Source organism: Vanellus vanellus (assembly GCF_965231255.1).
Source record: "Vanellus vanellus genome assembly, chromosome: 1".
Lineage (NCBI taxonomy): Eukaryota > Metazoa > Chordata > Aves > Charadriiformes > Charadriidae > Vanellus > Vanellus vanellus.
The window spans coordinates 164,959,140-164,978,785 of record NC_138905.1 but is presented as its reverse complement, the minus strand read 5'-3'; the positions used below and the strand labels follow the sequence as shown (position 1 = coordinate 164,978,785).

At 38.6% G+C, this 19,646-nt stretch overlaps 1 protein-coding gene across 1 annotated transcript in view; it reads left to right on the top strand.

The window, feature by feature from the left end:
* The window catches only part of GPC6 (glypican 6), a gene marked incomplete at both ends in the record, with an annotated part of 788,000 nt that overhangs the window by 575,590 nt on the left and 192,764 nt on the right, over nt 1–19,646 (top strand). The window contains one exon of the mRNA XM_082479868.1: nt 5,293–5,458. Coding sequence (XP_082335994.1) covers nt 5,293–5,458 — 166 coding nt within the window. The remainder of the gene's footprint in view (nt 1–5,292; nt 5,459–19,646) is intronic.

The following is a 19,646-nucleotide window of genomic DNA, read 5'->3' as shown; positions in this document are numbered from 1 at the left end:
GGTGGAACTCACTTTTGATTCATTTTGTTCATATTTGAAAAGGTTTTATTATATGCCAAGAAATGACAGGGTCAGACCATCTGGCTTTATGCTGTGAGTTTAGGTACATTCAATGTTACTTTGGAAGAACACTCCTACTTTATTATCAGACAAGATATACCAGCTACTTTGGTAAGAAATAGCCTATAAATATAAGTAGAGAAACTGCATGTCGGTGCGCTTGATCCTTTTAAAGGTGACCAGCTGTTTAATCAGTTTGTCTGATTTTTCGTATCAGACGAAAGATTTATGTTTATGTACCTGACAAAGCCAAGGCTTTTGATTACAAAAACAGGTCAAATACATAACAAAGCAATCTTGCAAATGCAGTGTTACAAGAGAGTACAATTTCATGGCTTTGACTCAAATAAGTTCTCTCCTCAATTATTTATATTTGCAAAATATGTCTTCTAGATGAAGTAATATTCCTCCTAGACTTTCTGAAGGGGGAAAACAAGTGTTCAGTAATGAAGCCCTTAAGTATCTTGCTTTTTGGTTTTTTTGCATGTATGCAAAAACGTACATTTAGATAAAGCTGAAGCTGTCAGAAAACGTTACAAAATGCAGTAATGTAACATGTCCTGCAGCTACTAGGCTCAATCAAAGCTCAGAAAGGCACTCTTCTGATGTGCTGCATTGCATGTAAGCTTACACTAAAATGAAGATGTCCTAGTCAGTCAGGGAGGCAGTGTGATATAATTACTGACTCCTCTATAGCAGTTTCCCCAATTATGTCATTCAGTGTCACCTAATTGATTTATAATATATGATTTACATAAGGACTAGTTATTTCTAAACTTTGAAGTCTATGCAAATTTCTCTGCTGCGATTAGCATAGTCAACTGCAATGTATTTTAAAAGACAAAAAAGAAAAAAAAAGAAAGCCATATCCATCCACAAATTTTAGTTACAGAAAAACTGTTGAAACTCCTGAGCTGAGGATCAGCTCTTCTCAGCAAATGCAGGTTTTGAATACTTCTGAATGAAATTAATATCTGCCTTTTGACTGGTCTGCAGAAAAGTAGTATTAGGCGTGAGATACTCTGAATTATTTTTTTTTGGAAGATGAAAATGAGAAATGCGTTTTGAAAATACATTTCATAGAATTTGCCGGCAGCAAGAAGCAGCAAGCCAATTATAGGTGGCTGAAAATCAACTTTCTGTGATAATCACCAGATTTCAGGTGTTCATAGCTTTCTGAAATACTCACACTCTAAGCTGGATATTTTTTATGTTTGTTTTTTTACCAAGATTTCAGAATGTTAGAGCAAAATTTGATATTTTTTTTTGCATGAAAGATAGTTCAGTTTGTTGTTGAGAGAGGAAAAAGACCTGACGGTATTCTCTGAAAATACAGGTAGAGAAAAAACAACTGAACCTGAGAACTGAAACTTGGCTGCTCACTGAAGGCTAGATTCACAAAGGCACTTAACTGCTGTTAACTTAACAGCAGTTAACTTTTAGCCTTCAGACTTCCAAAGTAGCTGATTTACTTTAATGTTTCCCTGTGCCACAAGGGAGAAGGGTTGGTCACCTAAAGGTACACCAGTACTGCTAAGTGACAGGGTAATATGGAGCAAGCTTGAGAATGGGACTCATCGTGTGCTCATGTCATTGCTTGTTAGCCTTAAGCTTTGCTTAATTGGAGCATGGAGACTGCCTCCAGAAAGCTGCATGAAGATACGTGTCTTGGTTTTGTCCCTTCTGTTCTTTCTAACGCTAACCCAAGCATAGTCTAAGCACTATCAAATGTAACCTTTTGCCTCACTTCAAAACATGCAATGTTATTATTTAACTTCCTTTTACTCCCATCGCCTGCAGTGCTGCCTCCAATTAGTCCACGCACTTTGTGCTGAAGAATAACCACACAAAATAATGGTTTATGTATTTCAGTCACTCGGGCACCAGGTGGGACCCAGAGGAGATGTAGTGCCAAATACTATGTAGTAGTATGGGATGTGGCCATCTTGGAGAAGAAGGTGACAGTAGTAAGCAGTGTGGACGTAAACCAGTCCCTGCCACTTGGCTTTAGAGTGTGCTCGTGTTTTATTTCACCAGCATAACATCTTCTGAAACAGAGGTCTGCAACATACAGCTTGATAAACAAGGAGCTGCTTGTGCTGGTCTTTGTCAGAGGCTGATATAGCTATGTCAGAGACTTCTGTGGAAACTTTCTCCATTTGCCTTCTGCTTGGAGTCACAGCTTGGCCTCTTATCTTAAAAACAGCGTTACTTCTCCATAAACGAAAGCAGGGCACCTTCCTTTCTTGTAAAATGCTGTCGATGATGCCACCATTTTGTACAGGGGATATTAAACAGTCAGACGAGACATGAGACACCTGGGTCCCATTCATTCTTTTTGAGTGGTAAGAATTTCTCTTGACTACTTCACTGTGGACTGTGTCTGGGACTCCTCTGGCTAAAGCTGTTCTGTAATGCAACAAGAATTCAAGATTCACTGGGCCAGTGTAAATAAATATTCTAACTGGCCTTTAGGGTCATGTCCTAGCAGACTGGGGATATGATCTGGACCTCTGGCAGAGAAAGACATGATAGCTAGTTACCTCTCAGACTAAACTTCTGATAAAATAAGCCTCACATAAATATTTATGATATTTGATTGATATAAATATACTGTAAAGGCAGGGACTGTCTTTTCTCCTCTAGCTGTGCTTTTTAAGAAGGAAATTACCAGGAAGTTTTTGTGCAAGGTCAAGATTGTATAGGTAGATAAACTGTCAACATGAGTACCAAAGTGGGCTTGGGAAGGCAAGGATGGGGGAACATATGGATTCCAGCTGAACTTAGGAGTCAACCAGGTGCTGACAATTTTGCATCGGCAAAACTTCTGGGCCTGGGAAGAAGCATAACCTTAAGCATGAATGGAACTTTGCTGATAATGTTCTCAGTGTGCACAGATAGAAGTATCTCTGGCATTAAGCAACAATGTCAAAGTAATTTTGAAGGTTCCATTGTTGAACATAAATGTGTATATATATATATATATTGCTTACGTCCCGCTTCTGGTGCTAATATTTTTGTTCTAGGTTTGGAGTTATAAAGATAAAAAAAGTGACTCTAAGAAGTAGTTCTGAGCAGTGGAAATAATGAAGTCCAGCTTTCCTTGGATTTGTATCTTGTATTTGAATTTTCTGCTGTTTAATAATGTGAAAGTACCACCTGGTGCTTTTTTAACCCATGGGTCATTCATAGCATCGTTCCTCCTCGTGAATTCTTTGAGATCTGTGAGGAACTGACTTCGTGCGTCAACTTTTTCCTCAATAAAGACAGTAATAGAGCCTCTCTCCTTTTCTTCTCCCAACTGCCTGTTTTCAAAAACCTTGTAGGATCTTAATGGACTGAGACCTGAAGTTCTCAGTCAGATTTGGTTGAAATGGGCTAACAGGTTCAAAAGCTATTGGAAAAGGATGGATAAATATACCTTCACACATACCATCAGTGTTGCGCGAGTAAAGTGCATTTCCCTAGGAAACCAGGGCAAAAATTGCCTCTGAGCATACTCAGAAGCATCTGCTATAACTCTTAATAGAGTCATTTTCATGTAAAAATGTCCAGTGTAAAGAGTATGTTCTGCATAGTTTTCTAAACATCAGTGATTTAACATCAAAAAGGGGGAAAGACATTCCAGAGAAAAAGAAGTGCCATTTTAGTACAATTCTGACAATACAGACTACATGAGTCAGTTTAGCACGTACCGTTACAGTGCAAAGTCAGATTCATGCTTTCAGCACAAGTTACCCTGAATACAGAAAAACAGTTTAATCCCTTCAAATTCATGTTAGAAATGTTGCATTTATTCATGAAGCAACAGAATGAGTGAAAGAAATGCCATTGCTTTGCACTCTCCTGTCCAGGAATTTTGAAATCACTGAGGAACCTGTAGCCCTTTGTCATTGCTCTAGATTGTCACTCCAGCACGAGAAATTTATGCTCCACTGCACCATGACAAGACGCCATTGCAAGGAGTATCTAACGTGCACTTTTAATCCAAGTTAGATTTCTGGCCTGAAAATGTGCATTATAATAGTGCATACCATTTTCAAAGTCTGAGACGAAACAATTAAGTAATGAAATGAGAAGGTCAGGGAAATAATGTTCACCCAAGGAGCTTCACATGATTATCAAATGTGACCAATTTGTGCGGTCTAAAATTAGATATGGAGGACTCAGTGGATGTCTTCCAGGAGATGATTTATCCTACCCTTCAGTAGGTGGGATAAAGAAAAACTGACCCATTTCTCTCCATTGAACATAACAGGAACATTGCTGAGTAGATGCCCAGCATTTTGGTGTCTACAAAAGATGAGGTGAAGGATCATTAGAAATAATGGCGAAGCCTTATGCAGAAACCTTTCCCTAACCTCCGTGCTCCGTCCCTGAGAAATCCATGCTCTTCTACTGCAAACTGTAACACATATCACTGAAAATTTCGGTCTACACACTACTTCCTTCCGTCAGCTATGCCCAGTGTTAATGACTTTGACTAAAAATCCTAAACTCATTGGGTGTCTCTTCATTGACCCTGGTGGCTGTTTTAAGTTCACCTTGTGCAGCCGTGCTGTGCCATACTGGTATGTAAATTGAAATGCATTAGACTGTTGCCTATAATGCTTTTTGTCACTTGAAAGCGTACAAAAAAAAAAAAACAACCTCAACAAACAGACTATCTGATCTTTTTATGAAATTGTCTGAGAAGGCAGAAGGTTATTTTCATCTGAAAACAGAATGATAACCCTTTGTCATGGTGCAGTTCTGAATAATTTTATAGAAATCATTAAGATTATCCTGGATTTACTGTGCTTTAATAAGGAGAAGAATCTGATCCAGTGGCGGTGTGACTGGCAGTTCTAGCTTGAGTAGGAAGAGCTACTAGGGGTCTGCTCAGGATCCTCCGTGTTAGGTTCAGTTACTGTCCAGCTGATTCCCTGGATGTTTTTCCTTCGCTTTCCGGTAGACTTTGTGTGGGAGGGCTGGGGAGGCAAGCACTGACATCAGTAGGGGAGTGTTGATTTTTGCATTCCTGAAAAGCGCTTCCGGCTGTGCTAAATGAAGATAATTGGCAGGAATTGATTAGTCTCATAGGAGGGTGTTACTGAGGGTTGAGCTCTTTTCACAAATTGCCCCTTCTGCGCTTATTGCTTGAGAGGCATAATCTCAGCGATCCCGAAATTCACCGAACAGGAGATTGATTTCCTCCTTTTTCTTTTTCTTTCCCCCCCTTAAACTCTGCAGGTCAGTCCCACCCCAGGGTGCATCCGGGCGTTAATGAAGATGTTGTACTGCCCTTACTGCAGAGGACTTCCCACTGTGAAACCTTGCAACAACTATTGCCTCAATGTAATGAAGGGCTGCCTAGCAAATCAGGCTGATTTGGATACTGAGTGGAATCTGTTCATAGGTAAGAAGAGTTTAAATATTAGTGGAAGGAAATGCTGGTAATAGCAAACATCTGCAGAGTTTTGTGAGGTTAGAAGACGCTCTTGGTGAATATTCACAACGAAACAACTGCAGATACACCTCACTTTCTAATTGACCTTCCTGGCTTGCAGTGAGTGAGTCCCCCCGCACTGAGCCGGTCACTTTTCATATTTCATATTTCAAAAGGAATGGTGTGATGTTACGGCTTCTGAGCTGAATTATTACATGGTATGTGAAATGTTGAGAAAGCTTTGGTTGAGGATTTGATAACAAGCTTAACATGGCAGAAAGGGTATGTCTTACAACTGAAAACTAGACTCTTGCAAGCTAAGAAGATGATAATAATATTGTATAACATCTTAGTCAATAAATCACAACAGCTGCTGTTCTTAATTCAGATGGTATATAGGCAAAAAACTTAAAATTTACATACATGAGAAACTATTAATTCCTTGTTCTTGATTAAAATATGTTAATGTCTCCCCTTCAGGCTGCTGAATAGAAAGTACCAAACATGCAATCAAAATGTTAGAATGGAGCATAGAATATATATTTAAGGAAAACTGCTATTCACATTTTTCTTCACTCCAGTAAACTAAGAAGAAAAAACAAGAAAGAAATCTTTAAACAGCCATTCAGATATCCTGTAGCAAAAAAAAAAAAACAACCTCCCAGAAGGGTAACATTTAACAAGATATAAGAGCTTCAGGTTGCTTTTGATGATACACAGGATAGGATGAGGAATTAGTCAAGGCTAATGATAATATAGAAAGAACAGAAACAGCTAGTTACACCAGTCATTAATGAGCATCATAGCCTAGACTGGATTTCAGGAAAATAAAAGCAGCTGGAAAACGTGGGATAAAGCTCTCTTTATTGCAACCAAAGAAAGGAAGTGTTGTTTTCTACTATTGGAAAGACAAAATATAAGCAATCTCATTTTGCTTCATTTCAAACCCCACTGACCAATGTGACTTTGAAAACTTGACTCTGACTCATTCATGGATTTTCAGTTTACTCAGCACAAAGGTGGCGCAAGATGAATAGGGAGAAGGAAACAGGATGAAAAACGAATCAGAGTGTGGAAAGTGAAAAACAGCATTGAGTGTGCTATAAAAATAGCATGAGCCAAAAATGCAAACAACAATAATAAACAAATGATGCAAATACACATGCCTTCTCAGTCCTTTCTACTGCTTAAAGGAGCTGACATTGAAAGCATTGCTGTATGGAGGGATAGCTGTGGGATTACGGGTGTGAAAGAGTCAGTCCATCGTCAGAAAGCTAAGTAGGACCTGATGGAAAAACAATGCCGACCTGTTAAAGACATTGCATAAGCTACTTTTCCTTCATCATTAAAGAGTAAACAAGAGCTGAATCGTCACTAATTCTGATCAAAGAAAATAATGTACGTTTCTAGAAAAAAAGCATTTTAACTACAACAAACAACAGAGTTTTTATTAAGGCAAGCATCTGTTCAAATCGAAAGCTGGAAGGTAAGATTTCAGGTCTTAAGAGAAGATTTCCTTTTCTGGTGGTTTAAATTCAGTGAGAGTACTGGGCAGGGTGAGCTATGTGTTGGAAAGCGTGGAAATGCTTACAGATTCAAGCTTTCAGTCTTTGGTGCAAAGCCCTTGTCTTCGTCAACATCTTTCAGATTTTGATTGTTCCTGCTCTCAGAAAAGAAAAACATGAAAGCTTGTACATCATGTTAAAACATAGTGCTAATTTACTAAATACCGTGTAATACGCTGTGTGCTTCCTTAAAGGAAGGCAGGCTGCTACGCAATTATCCCTTCAGGTCAGCGATGACAAGGCAGTATAAAGTGCAAATATCTCTCGACGTATTTTCTGTTTCTTCTACCTATGCAACTTTCTCTGTGTAACTTGATAGGGGAGGGAATAGAGAAGGAAAGACAGATTTTCCTGTGTTTGCAAAAGGTATTCTGTTTTATCCTATTTTTGAGGCCTCCGACAGCTGTGCTGAAGATGAGGGTCCTTAGTCTTTCCTTTATGAAAGATTGAAATGCGGCAAGTTGTCTCTGTCTCTGACAGCTGTCAGAGGCTTTCGAGTAACACATGCAATTCCCTTAGTACTAAACACAACAAAACTTCTACTCACTGAATTAAAACGAACGGCAGCACTTTACAGCACTGCTGAGCTATGAAAGATTGGAAATTATGCATGAGCAGTTTTTATCCCTGTTCCGATACTAGGAACCACGCACTAGGAAAAAAAAAAAAAATATAATTTTGTGCACTAACAGTCTCTGAGTAGGCAGGAGTCCCAAACGTTGGTGCATATTCATACACAACAAGATAGTTTTGCTTAGCTCATAATCTGTGTGTTGCAAGGTCGTTTTGGTAAAAGTTGGTACTAGGAGAAAACTCTCAGATGTGCTTGTCAGTGACTAAGCAAATGCTGTAGTTTGGACTGCACATTCTGCTGTCGGTCTGTAGTTACCGTAATTGTCCAGCACCACCCAAGATCTACAAGTGAGGAGGGGCAGAGGAAAGTAAATGGGCTCTCTGACAACAGGATGTGTTACGTGTTCCACCTCGTTTATAAATATAAAAGTCAGGACCGAAATCACATTTGTATAGCACTAATAAATCTTCCGTCTACTTTCAAAGTCAGGGAGAGTGGGACAGCTTCCCCTAAACATCTGGTGCTTTCCAAGATTTTATAGACTGTGAAAATTGGTAAGGGGTGAAACAGCTGCAGCAGCATGACACATGGTTTATTATATTTTTCCTGTTTGTGTCACCTTAAGGTCTGTGTCCTTTTTGTGTAATGTTTCATTATAGGCTTTTTGTATTTTGTTGCCTTCATTATTGCACCATAAAACCCAAACGTAGCACATCTCATTCTGTCAGAATTCCTCCGAAACTCAGAATTTTGGCTGAGAAAGGAAGACAGTCTTTAATAATCATGTTATAATTATAAAACTATAATGAATAAATGCTTCTTCCAGGTATCTACATAAAAAAAATAAGCAGTATTTAAAAGTCAACCAGCCATGCTGACTTTGAAAATGTGTATTTTGACAACACTTGCTTCTGATGTTTTGCCTGTGAGTTACCCCTCATAATCTTCTTTGCACCACTCTCAAGCAAAGTTAGCAAATGCAAGCTAAAAAGAAGGAGTAGAGGAACTGTACTGCTGAGGAAGGAGATTGCCTCCGGGGAGGAGCTGACTGATTCTGGAGAATGGGGAAAAGGGGATTTTCTCTGTCTCATGGCGCAACAGAGATAGTCAAAATTATGCTTCTCTCCATGGAGCTATACCAATTAACAGCGATAAGGATCAGGGATCCCACTGTTCATTCTGTCACGGAAACACAGAAGAGATGGAGAAAGCTATTCCCACTTGCAAAGATTCAAACCCCATCTATCTTAGGGAATTACATTTAACGTTAGCTATACCGTTACTCCTCGTTCTCTAGCTACCCTGTATTTCGGTCCTTGTTTCTATCTGGAGATTCTTTGACTTTCCCTAACATTAGCTTTCTCTACAATTGATCATTTAATTCCCTTGAACAGCTCTTTTTCTCAAGCATGAATGCCAGTTGAGGAATGAGCTCCCCTTAATGGGCACCACACTTTCCCTTGGTGCCCTCCTTCAGCTTCAGAATCAACACCCACAAAAAGATGAATTCCACATAAAAGTGTGCATCTTATTCTAAGATTCAGTATGGCAAAGTGGCCATAACTAGTTTGTTTTTTTGCAGGATATCTTTCACGATTAGCAGTGGGGTTAACTTTCTTCTGTCTTGAGACCAAAACAGAGATGATACTAAATCTGAAAGTCAAGCAAGACTGAGCCAAATGTGATACTCCTTCCTTACTTAAATAATTCAGAACAACAGAAAAGTGAAAATCCAAGTAGTTGCTTTAATCACAGCAATGTCTGTATATGGGCTTTTTTTGTGGACATCTGAAGTAAATCATAAATGCTTTGTTGCCGTATTTAGGGACAAACTGTACACTAGTGTAGTGTCTTTTTAGTACTGTAGTCCATGAATTGCTTTGCTGCAATCTATGGAGATTTGCCACTGCATGGCTATTTATAGTAGCAGAAATCACAAGTAATTTTTTTTCCTAGGAATTATTCAGCAGTAAATCAGACACACCTTGACCTCACTCCCATGTTTTAATAGGTGGGAGACTGTGGAAAACACTTCAGAAGTTGTGCAGTAACAGAGATGTGCAGATGATTGTGATTCTGAAGGCATGGGATCGCATCCCTGTCTGAGAAAAGGAACCGAGGGGCTCCTGCACTGTGGACTCATGTCCACAGCCATCCTTCTGCTCGGGCTGGAGAGCAAGTGGCTTTGCTAGCAGCGTATTCAATATTTGACAAGTTCTGTAGCGTGGCAAGGCAGACCGGCACGTGGTGCGTTCACACTGCAGAATTCAAGGCCAGCAAAGCTGTGGCATCCCGGCTCAGAGCGCCAGAGCCGCCTCTGACTGCCAGCGCCCTGCTAGACTTCAGCCACAGAGGCAAATCATATCTGCAAGGTTTCAGCAAAAGCTTCTCCTGCCAGTCTTGAAGTTACTTCACTTACTGTCAGTGCAGCAGCTCTGAATGACTAATAAACTTTCTCGTTATTGTGCTTTAAGAATCCCTCTTTCTTCTTCCCATCAGTATGACTCAGACACTTACCCTAGGAGACCTCTTGAGGTAGAGCATACTGTGCAGTCTCACTTATAGCAACTCAATCATTTTAAGAAAAACTCCCCATCAAAACCTTAACTACTTACTCCTAATGAAAGCTTTAGGGTAATGAAAATATGCAATCAGTTTTATTTACTGCTTACAAAAGCCTTCAGGACTCTGTGTTTTCTGCAAGCGCAAGGCTGAACATTTTCCTTTGAATGCTTCAAGAGGCCAACTAGATTTATCTTTTTCCACTGGCTTATTACAAGAATAACTGTGTTCTTCCAGACTCACTTTGGTTCATGGAAAAATCAGTCTCTGGTTGTAATAGTAATCCTTTACAATTTTCTTGTTCCTGTGTGTACAGCTACTGGAAATAAACAAAGCCTTAGCTGGGTAGGCAGCTACATCTTAGGTTCATGAAAATAGGGAACCTCTGAAGTGTGTTGAGATAACATTCAAAACAGATTGGGGTTTTTTTCCCCCCTTCTTTCTCTGAAGTGTACAGCATCTGTCGCTTCTATTTACCCTTACACACTACAGACCAAAGGCTGGCAAGCTGTTGTAACTCTCAGTAGGCAAAAATTTTGCTCCTGCGTGATCACGGTAAGTAAGAGCTAAAACCTTAGCAACCTTGGTTACCTGGCATTTGAATTTCTGCCCTCTGCCATCCTCCTCCCTAATCATTATATCAAAATATGCTGTGATATTTATTATACGTCTTAAGGACTCCTGGAGAAAAAGTAAGTGATATTATTCCCTCCATGGAGAGGCACTGCAGAAGGTTCCTGCAGTCCTGCAGTGCCATTACTTCAAATTCAGAGTTTCTGGTAGAAATTCATGAATTTTGGATTGATAGGCGTAGAATGGGAACTTGAATGCCAATGCTAAAATTTCGTAATGTGCATCTTGTGCTCATATGAAGACTGATAGCATTCGTAGTTAAGGCAGCCTAAAAATCAAAACCTATGTATAAAGCCTTATTTTCAGTCAGTGACAACTTGGCAAATATTTAATTGTTCAGGCTGATGTCATTCTTTCTTGCTTTCTTCCTGAATGAAATGCATCATGACACCTCAAGAGGAACCATCTTTGCCACCCATCAGAATGAGAATAGGGAAAATTATCTTAACCTAATGCTTTTCTACTCATTTCTTAGAGAAACTTCATTGGATCCAGGGTTTGGAGAAGTAATATTTTCTTTATGTCTCTTGTCCATAAAGACGATGATAGCTATTATGATGCACTGATGTATATTCCCTTAGTTGAAGTGGCAGGGTTTGGCAGACGGCTCTAAGGGCTGTGGAGCCCAATTCTGATTATATATGAAAAAAAGGAATCTACAGTTTAGAATTATTTTTCCCACTTTAGCTTACGTTTCACAAAAGCGAGGGAAAATGGGTAGAGTACGCTGTTGTGTGATACAACTGCCAATTCAGTTGCTCAGAAGTTAAGAACAACCAGATTTGTGGATGTAAATCCAATGGGTTTTATGCAAATAAGCTTCAGAGTGCTTTAGGCCCACCAGTCTCCACAATGCATAAGTAGCCTACCCGAAGGAGTTTGCAGTGCTACTGAAAAAAAAAAAAAAAACAGACTTACCATGAAACAATCATAGCAATTCAAGATAGAAATGTGCAGTTGCACAAATGAACAGTGAACCCAACTTTATAATACCTCATTAAAAGATTACAGTATTACCACTTCTAAATTCTCTAAAAAGCAGTAACCTCCATGATCCCGTATGTTCCCCTTGTTTTCCAGAAATAGTAGAATCACTGCCTACAACTTAAATATGATATGAAGAACTGATGGCTACTGCTTAGCCAAAGTATATAGGAGCACCCCTGAAATAAAGGGAACATCATCAATCAGTAAGCAAAGTAACATGTAGAAGAGGGGAACTGTACTTGTTCCTTCCCTACTGTTTCTCTTCCCTCAGAAGTATAGAGGATACACAACCTGGGCTTGTAATTCCTCAGACGGCAATGAATTCAGCCTGCGAGGAGCTCTCTGGTTGGATTGCCAGCTGCTTGCCTGCTGCTTAAACTCTACTTACCCTGCTAAATCTCTGTGCCTCCCCCTGGGGCAATAGTTTCTTGCACGCAGCTCACAGCATCCATTGCCCTGCATATTTTCTTTAGGATGTGTCACTGAAGAAGAAGGTTCCCTTCTGTGGGATTATAGAATCATAGAATCGTAGAATCATAGAATTATCTAGGTTGGAAGAGACCCTTGGGATCATCGAGTCCAACCATCTACCCTAATCTACAAAGTTCTCCCCTACACCATATCCCCCAACACCACATCTAAACGTCTCTTAAACACATCCAGGGATGGTGACTCAACCACCTCCCTGGGCAGTCTATTCCAATGCCAGACCACTCTTTCTGTGAAAAATTCTTTCCTAATGTTCAGTCTAAATCTACCCTGTTGGAGTTTGAAGCCATTCCCTCTTGTTCTGTCATTAATTACCTGTGAGAAGAGACCAGCACCAACCTCTCTACAGTGTCCTTTCAAATAGTTGTAGAGAGTGATGAGGTCTCCCCTCAGCCTCCTCCTCCTCAAACTAAACAGTCCCAGCTCCTTCAACCACTCTTCATATGATTTGTCTGCTACGCCCTTCACCAGTTTCGTTGCCCTCCTCTGCACTCGCTCCAGCACCTCGATATCTCTCTTGTATTGAGGTGCCCAAAACTGGACACAGTACTTGAGGTGTGGCCTCACCAGTGCTGAGTACAGGGGCACAATCACCTCCCTACTTCTGCTGGCCATGCTATTTCTAATACAATTATGGGGATCTTCTGCTCCAGTTAGTGGCTCAAGAGGGCCGGGACTCATCTGGCCTGATCTTGCTGTTCGCTGACACCATTGGCAGCTAGTTACTAGCAGGATGCATCCTGGAAGGATGTTAACAGCTTCACTCAGGGTGAATCTTGAAAATTGCAGCACCTGAAGAGGGGCTGTGGATTTCTGAAGATGCAGATGCTTCGTTGAATGATAGCAGCAAACTTTTGGGGCTCCTGAGTTTTGACGTGACTTGTGGAAATGAAGTATGGCAATTAACTATGCCATTATTGTCAAGGATAGAAAAGCGTTAGTGCATGTGAAACATCACACATCATCATGTCATGTCACAGTTACAAATACAGGACCTAATTCAGCAGTTCTAGACTTCTGCCTTTGCCATCCGTACACAATACTCTTGAACTGCATGATTTCTGCGTTTGCAGAAAAGAGCTTCTCAAAACAAGGCTGATCAGCATTGTCAAACAAAGTTTAAAAGTTTTTATAATGAAACCATTGGACCTATATGATGACTTTTTAGTTCCAGCTTCATTCCTCATCTCCAATTCCTTCACATCGTTTTACATCAAAGTGAAACGACTGGCTAGTACACACGAGCGCAGTTTGGAAGTTGCATAGAATAGCAAATTTTTCTGTGTTTACATTCAGGGGAAGTGCTGGGGGAGCCGCTTTGCCACTGACCTTCAAAATGCTGTGAATGAACAGAGGGATGTTAAATGAGACATCTCTAGAATATGTTAATTACTTATTACTCGAATACTATGTGAATCAAGCATTATTATTTTGTACCTTTCCAAGCCCATAGCTATGTTCTGTCAAGGAATTTCTTCTTTCCAGGAGTTCAATGAACAGTACCGCTCTTTCTGTCCTCGGTTACCGTGTATGTTAATGCCTCGAAAGCGTTTTCTCGTCAGTGGAGGAATTAATCTCTCAATTAATTATGCTTAGGATCTCTGTTTACCTTAGGGCTGGATCTCTGTTTACCTGTAGGGGCGTCCCTCAGGCACTCCACTGTGCTGATCTCCTTGTTTCAAAGGCCAGGGACCAGCTGCAAAATATTGTGCTTCTCACCTGGTCTGGTTTCCCTTCTGGTTTGGGGGGGTTGGGGCACCCGGTCTCTCTGTCATAGGAAATAAGGGGGTGAATGAAGCACACACCCAGACTGAACGGTAAGGCGGAGCTCTTTCAGTTACCTGAAAGAGCTACTTCGATGAAGTTATTTTTTCAAGGAGTGCAAATCCAAATGAAGGATTTGTGACTTTTTTTCATTTTCCACAAGCAGAAATAAAAATAAGTCCACTTTAAGAAAAGTTGGTTAACCTCTAATGTACATTATTTTGAACAATGTAAAGAGATTTCTTTCAAATGTTGCGAGCTGGAGGGGTTAAATATCAATTTAATTGGTTTGAACTTGCTACTTTGGGTGTACTTAATTAAGGCAATGCAATTACACTATGAAGCGTGAAAATTATGTTATCTCTATAAGCATATCTTCAGTTACATCACCATTTGGCTTGGTCAGTATTGATAAACTGCAGATTATCTGAATTTTATGTTTTGTAGACAATCCTATTTTTAAGGGAAAAAATAATGACGCAGTAATTTGAATTTTGCCCAGAGGAATAATGAAGGTTATATTTCAACTTTTGTCTCTGTGTCCATTTTTTGCATTTTATTTCTGCTTGCATTCAGCTGTATTTAAGACCATATATCTGAGTAAAGTATTTTTTTTCACTGTGATGCCATTTTATATTTTTAAAATATTTTATCTTGGAATCCGCATCTATTTTAGAAAACCGCATAAGTAAGAATCTGTTTTCATGCACTGAAAGTAGAATTTGAAACTATGTAATATTTTAAATTATCTATTCTTTCTGGCAGATTCATTTACCAACTATTTTAGATTCTGTAAACTTCATATTAGAAACAAATGTTCTGTGTGTTTGTGTGTGAACTATGTTCTCCATTATTGCAGTAAATGTAATGGAGAGATGCATGTAACTCAGAGCCAGTTTGTTCTACATCGAGAAACCTCCCTACCTTGCCACTATCAAAACACTTCGTTATATCTGAAAATACTTTGCTGAGGTTATTACACAATATCAATAAAAGGTGATAGGTGCAAATCTCTTACTGCAATGATGTCAAAGCAAAATTGACATTGATTTGCTTTGTATTATAATTTTGAGCCGTTGCCTGATGAAGGCTGATCTGCTTATGATAATGTCTTAGGTAGTATATTATCTTTTTGCGGTCATGTCCCGTGACCTTAAAAGGAAACTTCACATATTTCTTTTTGAAATACAGTAATAAAGTAGTGCTGGCAACCAGCCTTACAGATTTCTCCTTACAAATAAATCCTAATGCTGTATATGAACAATACACACACAAAAAAGAGATTTGGGGTTGTAAATAATCTGTCAAATTCCATTAATGAGACATTTGGGGGGTTCTTAGTATCATTTCCTTATGCTTTTTTAGTCCTTGAATTTCAGAGCAAGTTTCAATTTGATGTTTCTTGAAGAGTAAAAACTCAACCCAAAACTCAGGAAAAGAATTCAAAGGTGTAAACAATCTCAGTCTAAATCACTACATTTTCTTGACTTTTTAACTGCCTATGCAGGTCTTTTTTGACCCACACAGAAATGACCCCATATTGCCCAAAGCTCCAAACCTTATTAGCAATATGGCAAAACCTACTCAAACGTGTAATTTTGTATGGATATTATATTAAGTACATATGTTCCTTAATGCAAACAAAATGTTCTTTTTTTTAACGAAGCCACATAGGTATACAAGGGCACAGATTACACTCAGTCAACATTCTCATTTTAGAAAGACTTTTTAAGGATAAGCTGGTAGAAAAGGGTTGACTGAACTATAAATGTCTTATGACTTGGCAAAGAGACTATGATAAAGATCCCTACACAGTACACTATATCAGAACCAGGTTTAGTGGAGCAAAAACTTAAAACCATTAGAGAGATCAGTGTTTTAGTAAAACAAAAGATTCAGGAAATAATTACTTCTTTCTGATAAGGGTCCTATGGATTTCCTTCTTGCAATACATCTACCCTCCATTTCTTCTTGTAAATAATTTTTTTTGCAGATGCAGGAATTATTGTAAAAAACAGATTTTTCCTCCTTTCTTTCGGCCTTACTAACAGAAAGTCTTACCATTTCTATAGTCAAGAGATCTAGTGTGGCCCAGAGAGCTATGACAGAGCTGCCATGGCCAAAATTCATTGAGCACTTTTGCAATAGCGAAATCTAAAAGTGTTCTGATGCATTTGGGAGATTATGATCTCCTTAGAAGGTAATATGAAGGTAATATGAAAAACTTGGCTCTTATATTTCTTATTTCTCTGTGTTATTCGGTGTCACCTGCCCTGTAATATAACATTCAACATCCCTTAATGTCATTTATATTGCAAGTTAACCTATGGGAGTTTAAACTCCCATGACATGTATTTTTCATTTAGCCACCAGAAGCATATGCTGAACTTTCCATGTCAGTAGGAACTCACCTTCATAATATCGCACTTCAATTTACCGCAGCAGTAAAGAGCCTTTCTATCTGTCTTGTCTTGTTCACTCTTAAAATACAGATAACTATGTAGGAAAAAACAGCAGCTTGAAAAATAAAGAATGCAATTTTGGTTCCATTGGATATTTGTTGCTGACCTCAAAAGAGAATCCAATTTTTCAGCCAAGCTGTGTGTCTCACTATGAAGTTGTGAAATGAGATGAAGGTCAGTCTTCGCTTTCAGTGTGCAGGTTACAACAGCATCTTGCACTTAGCTGAACTTTAGGATGAGATGAAAACCATCGCTAAAACAAATGATGTGCCATAGTAAATGGACAGTGCCAAAAAGGCAAAAAGTTATCCTGAGCATGAGCCTATAAAACATAGAGTACTCACAAGCTGCTAACTTGAATTTCATAGATGAAATGATACAGAATGTCTTCCAGTAGATTTCACTCCTCTAATAAAGCATGTGGGATCATACCCACTGGCATTTAGTTGTGCTTCAGCATCCTTATTTCAATACATTGTTTAAAGGCAGCTGATGAACAGGATAGACTGTCTCTACTATAGGATAAGAGTGACAGTTCTGGCACACATAGCTAGTGTGTAATTTGTGTTTCATTTATACACTCGAAAGAAGGGGTTTATGTATTTCTTATGACAAAATAAAAATGAATCCATGAATATTTTGTTAGTTGAAACTTCGCTGATATCTGCAGTGCTGGAAGCATACTCCAAATCAGGTTCTCCTCTTTGTACTGCGCTAAGTCTTTGTGTAGCTTTTCATACCAATTAGAAAATGAAATAGTTGTGTTTCCTTTCTACTTTATCCTGGGAGATTTTCTGTCAGGAAAACCTTTCTGTGGGAGGCATAAGAGTTGGCTGCTCCAAGCTGTGCTGATTGCTGAAAACATATTTTAGTAATATGGAAATCCTCTATTCCAGATATTAATGACTGACATTCTCATTTTAGCATGCTGACTGCACTCAGATAAATCACTTTTAACTTATTACAGTTTTGCGTTCTTTCATAATATTTAGTTTTACTATCTTCTCCATATGCAGTTAATATATTCTTACAGTATCTTTCAATCTTTTATTGATATATGTGCATATTATATTTGGGTTGTTCAAATGCAGCTGCCAGAAAAATACATATAAATCCTAGTTGTCTGATGCATGTTTTGAAGTGTATATATATAAATTAATATTTAAAAAATTACAAGGAAGTGAAACTATGGTAATGATACGTTAGCACCTTTTTAAGAAACATCTAACATTTCAGTTGTGATCAAACTTTTCTATAAAAGCTTAATAATTTGCTCAGGTTGAAATCGGGAGGGACAGCATGGTGGAACTTTAGCTACTGCAAAAAATATAGTAAGGGAAATATGGCAGTGAACAATACATGAACATCTAATTCCACTGCTGTTGCATGCAACTGTAAAATAATTCCAAAATGCTTTCATTTTGTCAAGTTATTTGTTACTGACAGATGAGGAATACAAATACTTATTTCCCTTTCCGTGAAAGCACCTTCAAGCTTCCCAGCCCCCACTCAGTTCAGGAAGATAAAAGTCTCTTGATTCTAAAGTTTGGGGGGTTTTCTCTCCCCTTACAAAAAGGATTTTGATAGTTTGCATATCTAATTATATAGGGCATGAAGAGAAAAGCAGAGCTGCTGCACAAAGTCCGATGGGTAGCATAAGGGTAGTCTTGTATAAGGTTTCAAGTTGGATTCGCATTTGTGCAAAATCTGGCGATATTAAACCCAATCATAAGTCCAGATCGAGTTTCCATGAAGATAGTCCTGTTCCAACCTGCCTTGTTGCTATTGTCCAAGCTCAGCTGGCTACAAGGTGCGACGTCTAGGCAGCTACTCTTTAGAGGGAAAGAAACCATTAAGCAAACATAACTTGCACTTTTTGAAGAATGAAGAGTCTCGGAGTGCAACAACAGGTTGCAAATAGCCTTTGCCAAAGTACATGACACTGAATTATAAGTTCCATTTACTCCTTGTTTCACACTCATCTCATTTGACCCGAATGGTGATATAGGTCCAAACTGTGTAAAGTCTTGTGGCTGTATAGTACTCCATAAGTGGCAAGATTGCAACCCTTTTCAGCTGCTGCCAGTACACATAACTTCATGGATGTTTGGAGGGGCTTTCCCATTTGTGCTCACCTCTTAGATTTTCAATGTTCCATATAAATATGCAAAGCCTGTTGCATGCAGGAGTCTTGTACTTGTTGCTACTTGCCATAATTTTTCACTTATTTTTCAAAAAGCATTCTATTTTGTTGTAGCTTTCACCTTTGTGGACTCCTGAAACAAGTGTTTAAACTGAAGAACATTGCGTTTCCTGTGGATTAAAATAATAAGCATTTATGAAGAAGGATAATCTCTCTTTTAATTTTTAACATGGTCAGAAAATCTATGCTTTATCAGAAGTCATTTTATCAGATCTTTTTTGATCAAATTTTTTAATGCTTGTCCATAAACCTACACAAAGTTTGAGAGGTCTGAGAATACCATACAAAGTACATAGAGGGTAGATTATCTGAAATTTTTCCCTCCAGTTCAGAGTAGAGCCCAGGGTAGACTGCAAAACCTTCAGGCATACAAGTATTATTTCAAGCACTGAAGATCCCTAATGCGAACATGAAAAAAATAATTATCTTTTCCTGTAGACCAAATTGCTTTTCAATACTTATGAAAATATTCTCTTTAAAATAAAAAGTAAAAATGGTATTGAATTAGTAGTTACTGGATGTGCACTCACTGCTTTTCATTACTTTTTACTGAAATTCTATTGAAATTAATAGAATAAATAGCTATTGTATTGCCATAGAACTCCTTGCAGAAGACTTAGAATTCAAGGCAATTGAGTTAGTTATGAAATACCATTATTTTCAAGGGAAACTGGGTAGCTATTGAATTTTCATTTCAGTCTGAATTCCATAGCTATTCATCTATAAAGAGCTTTGGTTATCTATCAGATTCCTTTAATTTAGACGGATACAGGTAAGAGGGAAAATTCCTTTTGTTTAATTTCTATTTGCTTAGTGGATATTTTGCTGAAGCATATAAAACAAGCTCACCAAATCCAAACTATCACAGGTCACCTTATTAGAGGCAAAATTGGAGAAGTTAAGTAATGTATGTGAAAGG